Source organism: Mus caroli, chromosome 5 (genome assembly GCF_900094665.2).
Source record: "Mus caroli chromosome 5, CAROLI_EIJ_v1.1, whole genome shotgun sequence".
NCBI classification, from domain to species: domain Eukaryota; kingdom Metazoa; phylum Chordata; class Mammalia; order Rodentia; family Muridae; genus Mus; species Mus caroli.
The window spans coordinates 115,368,912-115,382,273 of NC_034574.1; the positions used below are offsets into that span (position 1 = coordinate 115,368,912).

Here is a 13,362-nt window from a genome sequence, read left to right on the forward strand (position 1 = left end):
TATAATAAATAAATACATCTTTAAAAAATATATATGTGAATATATATATATATATATATATATATATATATATATATCCGTGTCACTTGTGTGGGCTGAGTCATGGTACACATGCTGGGAGCAGCTGCAGTTTTTATAGTTGTTGGGAGATGTGCTTTAGGTTCAGCCACACAAAGTTCAGAACATCTCTCAGTGGCTTCAGAGAACTCTTGAGACCCGAAACAGTCGAAACAGTTAAACTAAGGATTTGCCATTATTACACAGTTACTATATCTGTGGAGCTGTGCTTTCAAAGACAGGGACACCTTCAAAAGTGGTGGTTATTCAGTGGTTTTTGTTGTTGTTGTTTTTTGTTTTTTAACCAATTTGAAATCATTAGCACACCTATAGGTTTCCTTGCAACAAAAACCTCAGCAACTCCAGCCTCCACTTTCCTGAATATACGTGCATGAATCAGAGCTTCACTCTCTCCAGACCCACAGAACCCTTCCAGAAGCCCCTCTTTGTGCAGGCCTGTCTCTCGAGCTAGCACAGAACTTATGTGAAGAGCATAGTTCTCAGGGTCTCTGCAGAATTTGTGCTGAGCAACTCTGTGGCCAGTGCAGAAGGAAAACAGAGCGTTGGGAAGAGCATCAACAGGTGGACAGAATCTTTAAGAGGACTGCAGTCTTTTCCTTTCAGATGTCTGCCAATCGCCCTTCTGCACACTGTCTATGGTTTGAGTCAAGGTGACTAGTTTATTGTGGCAGCTCAGGTCTGGGCAATTATTTTCTACTAGCAGAAGAACTAAACTGACGTCACTAATTCTTAATTTCCCCCCAAAGTTCCAATCTGTACTTCCAGCAGTCAACTGAGTTGAGCATCTTCCCACAGTCCTGCCTTTGGTCCTCCCTCCCATCCGGCTCCAGGACTCCATGGCATAAACCTTACAGTAGAAAGTAGTCCAGATATGGCAATTAGCCAAACGGATGACAACACTGCCCCTAGGCGACCAGGTAGAATCCAGGTTGGTGCAGGTTGGTCTAGTCACAGAAGAGCCAAGCACTGTGTCAAGGGATGTACAAGGGACATTTTAGGAAGCTCTTGGTTGTACTGACATTGTGTGCTGTGAACCAAACCCGGTGAGTGAAAAGAAAGAAAAAGACAATGAGAGAAGAAGGAAGGACTGGAGGAAAGAAGGGAGGGAGGGAGGAAGGGAGGGAGGAAGGAAGGGACAAGAAGGAAGAAGAGAAAGGAGAAGAAAAGGAGGGATGAGAGGAGGAGCAAGGAGAGCAGGGGGGATGGAGAAAAGGAAGAAAAGAAGAAGGAAGGAGAAGAAGAAGAGGGGAGAGGAGGCACGAGAAACAGAAGCAGCAGCCGCTGGGGCAGGCTGGACTGAACCGTGCCTGTAGTGGAACCTGGAGCTTTCCCCCTGACCTGAGCCAGTGTTACTGGGCTGAGCTGTCTGCTTGCCCCTTCTGTTCTCTGTAAAGGTGCTCTTAAAGCATCCTGCATAATAAAAGCACCCGACAAAAACTATCTTTTTTTTTTTTTTTGGTTTTTCGAGACAGGGTTTCTCTGTAGCCCTGGCTGTCCTGGAACTCACTTTGTAGACCAGGCTGGCCTCGAACTCAGAAATCCACCTGCCTCTGCCTCCCGAGTGCTGGGATTAAAGGCGTGAGCCACCACGCACGGCGACAAAAACTATCTTAAGTGGATTCATCACCCATACTTTTGTTTCAGTTTTGCTTGTGCTTCAAGACAAACTCATGTATTTCAGGTTGGCCCATAGTAGTTTGAGAATAACCTTGGACTTCTGATCCCCCTGCCTCTAACCTGCTCAAGGACTGGGATCACAGACACACCCCATTGAGCCCAGTACAGAAATATTTCCTGGGAATAGTGATAACAGAGCCATGTTGGAGACGATGCGGATACTGAAGAGTTGGCTCTCAGAAATCCACCTGAGGTCCTGGCTGGTGAGCACTCACTCTGCAACAGGCTCTGGACCCAGGCCTGTCCCCTGTGAGACCTCACTTTCTCCCCACGGTGGCCTGTGGCATGAGGGCAAAGCCACTCCCAGTGTACACAGCGAAAGGGAAGGCTCCTGGAGCTTATGTTCTTCCACAAAGCTAACAGGCCATGGAATAGAACTCACAGTTACATTTTGTGACAGTCAGCCTTGCTGTCTTTTTAAGTATGCGCCTCACATGGTTTCCTATTACTTAGATTTAGATTCAAAGAAGGGAGAAATAATGCTACACCATTTGTATTTATAGAGTAAAATTTCACTGAAGTAAAAATATATTATTAAGATAAGCGTAAGTCAAAATGAAGAAATATTGATTCTAACAGTTGTATGGAAGTGAGTGGAAGGCTACCACCTTCCAAAAGATACAAGTATGAATTAATTTCTCTGAGCCAGGATTTCACTCCATAGGTGAGAGCCTAAAACTAGCTATATTGCCGGGCAGTAGTGGCACATGCCTTTAATCCCAGCACTTGGCAGGCAGATTTCTGAGTTTGAGGCCAGCCTGGAGTTCCAGGACAGCCAAGACTACACAGAGAAACCCTGTCTCGAGAAAAACAAAAACAAAAACAAAAACAAACTAGCTATATTGCTACACTGGCCTGGAACTCATGACCCTATTGTCTCAGCCACTTTGAGTGCTAGGTTCAGAGATGTGTGGCCTTGTGTCCAGCTAGAAAAACAAATTCAAGTTCTACTGAACATATATGTAGGGAGCATGTGTCCTGTGTGCTAGTGTGTGTGCGTGTGTGTGTGTCTGTGTGTGTGTGTGTGTGTGTGAAAGAGAGAGAGACGTAAGGCCAGAGGTCAACCTCAGGTGTCATTTCCCCAGGTCTGTCTTCCATCTGGGGTCCTTCTTCATTAAGAGGCGCCTCTCACTGCTCTGAAGCTCATCAGGTAGTCTAGGCTATGGGGGCAGTGAGTCCCAGGGACCTGCCTTCTTCTTCTGCCTCTGCAGCACTGGATCTACCAGCATTTGTCACCATACCTACATTTTTTTTAACATGGTCCTGATCATGATGTCAGGTCATTTGCTTACAAGGCTGACTGATCCACCTCCCTGGTTGGACGTTTTAAAAAGCTGTTTTGTTTTGCATGCAGACGAGCTTGTGCCCTTTAGTCCTGAAGAGATAACCAAGGCCACTTTGCTTACACTACACCTGTAAAGACAGGTGTCACACCTGCCACACTGCATTCCTGCACAGAGCCCACTCCGCAGTCGTCTGCAGACTGTACACATAAAGACACCAATAAACACGCCACTTTCTGCTGCACCTACCATGCTTGCCGAAGAACTGAATGACGACTCTGCATTTATCCGCTCTGGCGACTATTGTGCACTTCTCTACACTTCTTTCAAGGTAATTCAGACATCTAAAGATTGGCAGAACTGACTGCAATACAAATACATCGTAAACATTAAACACATACTTACTATGGCTACCCCATTAACTTTTAAAAACCCAACAGATGAAAGTCTGTATATTCATAAATGGCATAGAAATGATTAAGTACAGTACAGCTGTTAAGCCCTACAAAAGGAGTATTTCTCCCATATAAGAGAAAGCCAACTGTTTTTACCTTTATTGCCAATTTGCAATTTAAATTCAGTGGTATGTCAGTATCACTCATCGTGGCAAAGGGTGACCACTGATAATGTTGAAAAAACATAGATGAAAACAGGACGTAGCCATACGTGGAATGACAAGAATTCACAGATCTCAGAGTAAGCTGGAAAGGAATAAGTGAGTTATTTCAGAGAAGACCGACTTCTATCCTGAGTCAATCTTGCTGTGAACAAAATGCCACAAATACATTCAAATAAAACCATGCGCACTGAATTTGCACGTGGTACCTACAGATGTGTATGTATCTATATTGAACATACACATACAAAATCTATACTCTCAAGCTCTGATACCGTAAAACTGTAAATGTCCACAGTGACCACAACATTAATGCATGAAGTGGTGGGAAGTGACAGAAAAGTCCTAAGTGACTGACCTCATACCTTGCCCTGGGGGGAGAAGCTATAACCTAATGCAGCAGCCATTCTGGGAATGCATGCTTGTGACTGTCAGGTTTTGGAATTTTTATGTGCTTGTGATTTTACCCACCACACTTCACTTGGACTTAGCACTTTTAAAACATCTTCATCATTGCTTTAATATATGGCCAGTCACTTAACATTCTTTTAAATTTAATTTATCTTGGCATGTGCAATAGGTTTCTCGTAGTTCAAACTGGTCTCACACTTGATATAGAGCTGGCTGAGCTCTGCCTCCCTGGCACTGGGAATATAGGCCTGTGCCATCACACCTGGTTTGTTTTTTGTTGTCGTCATGTTTGTTTGTGTTTCTTGACTGGGAGGGGAGGGTTTGAGACAGGGTTTCTCTGTGTGACTTTGGCTGTCCTGGAACTTACTCTGTAGACCAGGTTGGCCTCAAACTCAAAGAAATCCCACTGCCTCTTCCTCCCAAGTGCTGGGATTTGAGGCACACCTGACTTTTTTTTTTTTTTTTTTTTTTTTGGTTTGGTTTTCGACACAGCTGACTTTTTAACTTGACTTACTTACATCTTTCTCAGATGGGTCCAGCCACAGTTCATCGCTCACTCGTGATAGCATTTGTATTGCTTTCCCAAACACTATGGAGGAAAAGAAAGGTGCCGTTCACATTCTTCCCAAGCAGTGAAGGCAAACCACAAGACTACTCTTGTATGCACAGGACTCAAGTGAAAACCAGAAAGGACGGTGGGATCCACCGAACAACTTAGTCATGCCTGTCAAATTCAACTGATTCTTCTGTTGAGTGCTAGCGCCCTGTGGGTCAGACTGCCAGAGATGGAAATAGGGGATTTTAGTTTTACAGAGACAAGACCTACTCCTCAACCAAAACACTAGTTATTCAAAATTGTTGGCAAACTTCATCCTTCCCAAACTTCAAGGCCTATTCCAACTAACCCACTTCATCCTGGCTCTACTAATTGCTCTACGCTTGATCTTGGGCTAAAGGCTGGAAACTAACTGGTTAGCACTTGCATCCATTCATGGGCTATCCATATGATAACAGCATTGAGCATCTTGGCTTCCAACATGCTAGGCTAGGTTAACATGTTATGTTAGACTATAACGATCTCAACTTTGATGCTGTGTCAAGCCCTAGCAAAGTGCATCACTATGAGAGGAGGCACCATGACAGGAATTCACCACATGGTGTCCTAATTGTATTCGATGCCACAGAGCTGGAAACAGTGGTTTGAAATCCCTTTTCCCTGAATATGTCCAAACAATTTCCCGTTAAGTGATTACACTGAACTTTTTGCTCAAGATACACCTGGGAGTTAAACTACTCAGCCGATCCACACAGCGTTTTATAGACTAATTTACATTAGGAAATGACATATACCCTTACCTACATACATTGTAAGACTTCAATAAATATGCATCGACATAAAATTCAACATTATTTCTCCTGTAAGCCAATTTCCGTGCTAATGCTCTCATTCATTTTGAGTTCTCCCAACCTCTGAAGGGAGATGGTACACTGGCCCTTCCTTGGTCTGTCTACACACAAACCCCGTCCCCAGCTCAAGCATCCCACCCCCTTTATTAGGCTATGTATAACACAGTTCTCCACATAGTCCTTCTAATTTCTGAGCTCACTACATGGACTTTTTATTTAGCCCATGCTTCTAACAACCTCTATCAACGAAGGGGCTAATATTAGTCTCATTTTTCGACTGAGGGACAGAGAGGCTTGTTCGAGATCATATATTAAAACAAAAACAAAACCCAACAACAATAATAAAAAAAAATGTCTCCGGCAGAATGTCGAATAAAGCAGCAGGTTGGTTTTCCCGCAGCTCAAAAATACTTTTGCTGGTCAAGTATTATTTCCCCCCTCGAATTCTCTCCACATCAGCCCTTCTCAATCCGAGTTTAAGGCCCAATGGCACAATTCTTTTCTTGGTCACCGAATTAAACCCTGGACATAAATTAAATGGAACGGGGCTGGCACGCTCTTCGAAGCCCAGCAGGGCCCTCGCGAGGCGCGCTATGGCAGCTTCAGTCGTGGCGAAGAATGGCGGAGGAGGCCGAAGAAGACTATGGAGAAACCCTGTACGGGGCGTTAGACTTTTCCCTCTTCTAAGTAGCAAAGCAAGAATGGCCGCTCCACCTTTCACCTGGCCGCCCGTCATCCCGCACTTCAGCATGGCTACGGGCAGAGCAGGCATGGAGGGCGCAAGCGCGCTAATCGCGGGTGCCCGGATGTTGCCCGCACTTTCCGCGAGCTCAGCTTCTCCCTTGCCCCGCCCACGAGCGATTTCTTGCAGCGCCGGGTTTTTTTTTTTTTCCCTTGACGGGAATGACCCTTACGGGCCCCCGTAAGACAGGCTCTCGCCAACTCCGCGTCTCATTGGTGGCGGAAGAAGTGGGCGGGTCGACCGAGGAGCCTGAGGAAGAGGGCGGCGGCGTTTGTGGTGATTGAACGGAGCCCCGGTGACAGGATGGTGAGCCCCACGGCGGCGGCGACCCGGGTCGGGCCGGGATGCTGCGGCGTCCGGTTGAGGGAGTGGGGTGGGGGGCGAGGAGGATCCGGGCGGCCGCGGAGGAGGAACGGGAGGATCGCGGCTGGTTGAGGGTGCGGCTCGGCCTGGTGTCGCCCCCTCGCCCCAGCGGCCAGAGGGCGTGCGAGGCGGACCCGGCGGCCGGACCCGGTCACGAGATCCGCTCCGGCAGTCGGTGTGACCGCACGTCTCTTCCCTCCTGGTCCTCCCCGGCTTGCTGGGGGGGAGCCGGCCTCGGAGCAGAGCGCGAAGTAGCCGCCGCACTGGCCGCCACTCCGGACGGGGACCTGGAAAGGGGACTGCTCGTCTCCTGTGGCCGCTGCGACCCCATTGAGCAAAGTCGTGGGGATCGTTTGGAGCCTGCGGAGATGCGCGGGGTTGTTCGGAGAGCCTTAGCTTCCCCAGTCTGCATCAGGCCTTTGCCCTCACCATCCCCCCCACCCCAAATAGATGGCTGTCCCTACGACTTTTCTGTGCAGACACGTCCTTGTAACCCGATTTTCGAAGGCACTCTTTGCTCTCTAAAGTTTGGGGTGGGGTGGGGGGTTCCTGTTTGTCCTGATGAAGGTTAAAGTGAAGGCACCTCACTGGCTGCTGGGCACGCGTTGCGTTTTTCACAGATTATCCGTGTGCAGACAACCTTTTTAAAAGGTGGCTTTATAAGCCGTACCAAAGGTATATGCTTAAATTCACTGGATTTTAGCATCTAAAAGAGAATTTTTTTGCTTTAGACCCCAGTTTAAAGTAGACTAGTTCATTGATGGCAATTTGGAGACACTTGCAAGGAAGAAGAATTTGCTGGGATGATTGCATATTCATGTCTCTGAAGTCGTTTTGAGGGGTGAACGCTTATGTTTAAGGGCAGTTGCTCTGCTGGGCATCACGTTTCTTGTAAATTTTTATTTTGAATTTTTGTGTATGTGTCTCTACATGAGTTTATGTGCACCAAACAAGTTCAGGAGCTACTGGAGACCAGAGGGCTTCGGATCCCCCAGAACTGGAGTTACAGGGAGTTGTGAGGTGCCACGTGGGTACTGGGAATCAAATCCGGGTCCTTCAAAGATTAGCAAGTGCTTTTTCATTGCTGAGCCATCTCTTCCAGCCTAAGTCAGGTTATAATGATGTAGCCCTACTGGCCTGGAAATCAGAGATCTGCCTGCCTCTGTCTCCTGAGAGTGGGCACTAAAGGAGTGTGCCACCACACAGAGCTTGATCTTTTCTTGACATTTTTGTCACATGATAAAGTACTCCAGCTAGTAATATCCTCTGTAGCACATAACTTATCCTGGAGTGTGATTTTTCAATACTAGAACCTCAAACATAAAATAAATAAATATATATATGTGTATATATGTGTGTATGTATGTGTATATATACACACATATACATATATATGTACACACACACATATATACATATACACATATACACATATATACATATACACATATACCTCCAGTATATCTAGAGATAACAAGACCCCAGGAATGAGAAATTCTAACTTTAACCTTTTCCTGATGAATTCTTCAAATTATAAATATCAAATCTTTATAATCTACTCAAATTATAAAGAGTAGACAGATTGAGAAGTAAAGAAACAGGAGTTGGTGTACAAAGCAAGAAAATATAGAACGACATTGACAGTTTGCTGTGTGTGGGTGTTTGTCCTGTGTTTAAAAAGAGAGTGAGTAGTTCTTTTGGGATTATTTTTGGCACAGCTGATTTTTAACATTTCCTTTCTTAACATTCAGAAATCATTAACAATTTTTGCATATTTGGTATGGATTTTTGGTTTATTTGTTTGTTTTTTTTCTTTTAACTTTTGTTGCTTTCTTTTAACATTGGTCATGTTTCACCCCCTTTTTTTTTTTTTCCATTCCCCTGTCTGCAATCAACTTCTTCATTCCACTAAGGCTGGGCACAGAGTAAGTTTTTCTCCGCTCCTACTAACAATGGTGGTTGGGTGGCTGATAACTGACTGGATTTCTTACTCTTTCCAGCTCTGTCAAATAGGGAGTAATCAAATCCCCATGCTTTGTTTGGGTTTTTGCTTTTATATGATTTTTGACAAGACTTTGGCTTCCAGATCCTTTGCTGCCTCTACTGTCTGTCTAACCTGATTTGTCATTGTGGAATTTAGGCAAGGACACTCTTGACATGTTATTTCCCATAACTTGGTCACCAGCAGAAAAGCAGAGGATTCCATCTCACTGTGGAGCCATGATGCTGCCTGCAGGGCCATTCATCCAGATACAGTTTTGACACACTAATTGTCAAGGGTGTTGTGGCACCTTACAGAGTTGACATCTTCAATAAGGATAACAGTGTTGTCTCTCACCTCTGTTCTTTCTGGTACATTCTCAGTGAACAATTCATTTTTAGTCCCAGAGATTTTGAATCTATTTTAGACATACACCCTCTTACGAGTTCAGAGTTCTTTTAATATAGATTTTTTCTTTCGCTTTTCCTCAAATGTCAGCATCCCACAGTCCAAATCTGAAGGGATCCCCCCCTAAAATGAAGATGGTGTGTCAAGATATGTCTATTGAGGGTGGATACTCTGTAGTAGTTTTAGCTGTCAAAGGTGTGCTCATTTTGTGACCACCCACACACCTATTAATTCAGCTACTTTGTGTCCTGATAACTGTTGCTTTTGGTTTTGTTGTGAGATGAATCAAGTTTGTTTTTGTAATCATCTCATTTCACACATTTTTGTTTTGTTTGTTTTGGTTTTTGGATTTTCAAGACAGGGTTACTCTGTGTAGCCCTGGCTGTCCTGGAACTCACTCTGTAGACCAGGCTGGCCTCGAACTCAGAGATCTACCTGCCTCTGCCACTTGAGTGCTGAGATTAAGTGTACTTACAGCACTACTGCCCAGCCACATTTTAGTTTTCAATCCAGTTTAAATTTTAATTAATGAAAATTTTTACTTAGTTATTTTATGTTGGATGTGTTTGCTTTTGTGCCTGTCTGTACTACATGTGTGCCTGGTACCCTCCAAGGCCAGCTGAGAAGGTGTCAGATCCTCTGGAACTAGAGTTACAGACAGTTGTGAGCCACCACGTGTTGGGAATTTGGATCCTCTGGAAGAGCAATCAGCTCTCGTAACCACTGCCATTAAAATTAACGTTTTAAATTAATTTTAACATTATGGTGGCAAAACTGTTTGCTTTCTCATACTAAACATGTAGCACTTCCTTTGATATGGCTCAGGGGTAGCCATGCTTTGACCAGCGGTAAAGAATATGTGTACTGATGCACGGCAAGCATACGAGGCCTCCTCAGCAGGGAAAGTCGTCCTTCGCTCTCAGGGGATGTGTGGTATCCTTAAAGGAACTTTTAAACTACTCTGTCTACTTTGTTCAATCTTGAAATTTTTTAATTTAAAGTTTCATAGGACTGCCCCCACCCCCGCACCTCCACATACACATGTTGGGCAGGATTTCACTGTGTACTTGCTTTGTAGCCTAGCCTGGTCCTGAACTCACAGAGATCTGCCTGGCTCTTCCTCCTTAGGGCTGGGATCAAAGGCGTGCACCACCATGCTTGTCGTAGGATTCGCTTTTTACTTCTTTGATCTTTCAGAGCAGATAATACTTTTGTCATCTGAGACTGTGGCAGGTCTACTGCCAAACTCACCACTCCATTTGTTTTACTTCTCTGATGAACATAAACGATGGTGAAAGTGTTGTTTGACGTTTACAGACTATACTGAGGGGACAGAGGGGGCTGTTAATCCAGGTTATACAGATATGACAGTGGTGGTTTCTAGTGAAAGAAAGCAAAGATAGTAAAACTTAAAAATCAGATGTACATATGAATCTACTGAGTCTCTAAGCACAGGTGTTGGTGCCCTGTAACACACTGCTAAGAGGGTTATTCAGTTATTTTTGGCTAATGTTCTCCAAAGAGTTCTTAGCATAAACTATAAAATTTTTCCCTACTATTTCATTTTTTCTATTATTTCATTTGTATGTTTATATACATACACATATATAGTGATGTATGTATTTAGTGTGTGTGATAGTTTTCACTTGGCAGCATTGGCTGGCCTAGAACTGGAACTTGCTTGCCATGTAGCCCAGGTTGGCCTTGAAGTAGTAACCTTCCTGTCTCAGCTTCCTGAGTGCTACATTTACAGCCATGAATCAGCATACCCCACATAATCAATCAATCAATCTCTCTCCTCCCCCTCCTCTCCCTTCCCTTTCCTCCTGTCTTCTCTCTTCCTCTCTCTCCCTCTTTCTCCTTTTTTTAAAAAAGATTTATCTATTTATTTTATGCATATGAGTACACTGTAGCTGTACAGATGGTTGTGAGCCTTCATGTGGTTGTTCGGAGTTGAAATTTTAGAACCTCTGCTTGCTCCGGTTGGCCCTGCTCGCTCTGGTCAACTCCGCTCACTCTGGCCCAAAGATTTATTTATTATTATATATAAGTACACTGTAGCTGACTTCAGATGAACTCATTTCAGATGGTTGTGAGCCACCATGTGGTTGCTGGGATTTGAACTCAGGACCTTTGGAAGAATAGTTAGTACTCTTACCGGCTGAGCCATCTCGCCAGCCCCCTCTTTCTCCTTTTTGAGACAGGGTCTCACTGTTTTCTTAGGCTGGCCTGGAGCTCTCTTTGTAGACTAAGTTGAAATCAATCTCATGAGATCGACCTGCCTCTGCTTCCTGAGTGCTGGGACTAAAGGCGTGACCCGCCATACTCAGCCCTATGGTTCTGAACTGCCACGTGGGTGTTGGGAACTGAACCTGGAACCTCAGGAAGAGCAGCCAGGGCTCTTAACATCTGAACCATCTCTCTAGGCCCATATTATTTCATTTCCAATAATTTCCTTTAACAATGCTTTTTTCAGTTAAATCGGTTTTATATTATATAGTTTTTATAATATATAGGTTTTATATTATAGCAGAAATAAGAATTACTGTCATTCATCAAAACTACCACATGCTATAGATTCCAGCAGTATGTTATTCATTTTGCAGTTTCATTTTATTCAATATAATTTATAGGTTTCTAAATCAATTTTTTAAATTTTTTACTTTTTCTCAGAAAGGATCTGTATATAGTGGTGGCTGACCTAAAACTTCCTGTAGAGCTAGGTAGACCTTGAACTTGCAGTGGTCCTCTTGCCTCTCTTTCTCTGCTGGGATTATAGATGCATGCTGTCATGCCTGGCTAACGAATCATTTTAGAATACTTGATTTTATCCTATTATTTATTGGTAAATAATATAAATTTGACATCCAAGTTGATATTAGCTGAGACTAGATATGGTACCAAGTGTTTGTTGGCCCATGACAGGAACTGTCTGAGTGACTTCTGCTGTGTTCTGGATCTGTTTAAAGGGGTGGTGATGGGAGGATCGTGTCTGTTGGCATCATGTCTAACGCTGTGCTTTGTCACTCTGACCCCTGAAAGTTGGTGTTAGTATTAGGTGATCTGCACATTCCGCACCGGTGCAACAGCCTGCCGGCCAAATTTAAAAAACTCCTGGTGCCAGGAAAAATCCAGCACATCCTCTGCACCGGCAACCTCTGCACCAAGGAGAGCTACGACTATCTCAAGACTCTGGCTGGCGACGTCCACATCGTGAGAGGAGACTTCGATGAGGTGCCATCATCCTGTCCTTCCCATCTATGCTCCTTTCTCACTTCTTTGTGTAGACTTACCCTTTAGACTCAAGTTTTTCCATTCGTCCTCCCCTGCCCCTTTGAAAATGTACCCTAGGTACTAGCCATGCAGTGGTAGAACACTCGTCTAAGCACACACAGTGCCTGGGCTCAGTCCTCAGCATCACAATTGTGTCTCCCAAGTATACACTTCCAGGTGAAGAGTCCATTAGCTTGCAGTGAGACGTGTTCTGGACTCAGGCATTCTCAGATTTGGGCACATATATAATGAGTTATTGGGGATGAGAGCCAGATCTAAACAGCAATTCATTTTTGTTTCATTCCTGTATACCTTATTTGCAAGCCTGAAGGTACAACATCGATTTCAGTCTAGCTGAGTTTATGAAATAAAATAGGGGGAAAGAAATAGTTCTTAAATTTAAGCTTTGCCCATTATTTACTAAATAATGTGATTCTTGGGCTGGTGAGATGGCTCAGTGGTTAAGAGCACCCAACTGCTCTTCCGAAGGTCCAGAGTTCAAATCCCAGCAACCACATGGTGGCTCACAACCATCCGCAACGAGATCTGGCGCCCTCTTCTGGAGTGTCTGAAGACAGCTACAGTGTGCTTATGTATAATAAATAAATAAATTTAAAAAAATAAATAAATAATGTGATTCTTGACGAAGTACTTTTCTTCTGACCCTCAGTAAATATAATTGGAGTTGCATAATTCACAAGAATAAACCTGATTCCAATATGAAGAAATTACTTTGTGCTTCTGGGAATCTTAAGCTTTTCAAAAATTATTCAATTTGGTTGATGATTTCAAAGGGCCATTGAAGCGTCTCAGTGGGTAAAGGCGCTTGCACCAGGCCTGATGACCTTGCACCAGGCCTGATGACCTGGTGTGATCCACAGGACCCACATGGTAGGAGAGAATTGACACTAGGTTGTCCTATGACCGCCACATAATGGCACATAAACTGACACACAGAAAATAAAAATTTAAAACTAAAAAGGAAAAAAAAGCAAAGAGTTTCTTTATATCATACAAAATGAACATAGTATTTTTTTTTTTAAAGATTTATTTATTTATTATATGTAAGTACACTGTAGCTGTCTTCAGACACTCCAGAAGAGGGCGCCAGATCTCGTTGTGG

General features: G+C 44.0%; 2 protein-coding genes across 5 annotated transcripts in view; one reads left to right on the top strand and one right to left on the bottom strand.

The window, feature by feature from the left end:
* The window catches only part of Rad9b (RAD9 checkpoint clamp component B), a 30,569-nt gene extending 24,327 nt beyond the window's left edge, over positions 1-6,242 (bottom strand). For all 3 annotated transcript variants that reach the window (XR_002377964.2, XM_021163037.2, XM_021163038.2), the window contains exons 1-4: positions 6,187-6,242; positions 4,584-4,654; positions 3,590-3,739; positions 3,288-3,402 (exon numbers count right to left, since the gene is read on the bottom strand). Coding sequence is in view for 2 of the 3 variants with exons in the window: in XM_021163037.2 (XP_021018696.2) it covers positions 3,288-3,402; positions 3,590-3,739; positions 4,584-4,654; positions 6,187-6,223 (373 nt within the window). In the remaining variant the exon portion in view is untranslated. The remainder of the gene's footprint in view (positions 1-3,287; positions 3,403-3,589; positions 3,740-4,583; positions 4,655-6,186) is intronic.
* A 174-nt stretch (positions 6,243-6,416) lies between these two features.
* The window catches only part of Vps29 (VPS29 retromer complex component), a 9,623-nt gene continuing 2,677 nt past the window's right edge, over positions 6,417-13,362 (top strand). Inside the window, exons 1-3 of one of the 2 annotated variants that reach the window (XM_021162465.2) lie at positions 6,426-6,520; positions 8,491-8,502; positions 12,009-12,200. In XM_021162465.2, the coding sequence (XP_021018124.1) occupies positions 6,518-6,520; positions 8,491-8,502; positions 12,009-12,200 (207 nt within the window). In that variant the 5' untranslated portion in view covers positions 6,426-6,517. Of the gene's footprint in view, positions 6,521-8,490; positions 8,503-12,008; positions 12,201-13,362 lie in introns of both variants that reach the window. The other variant, XM_021162466.2, reaches the window with a different exon arrangement.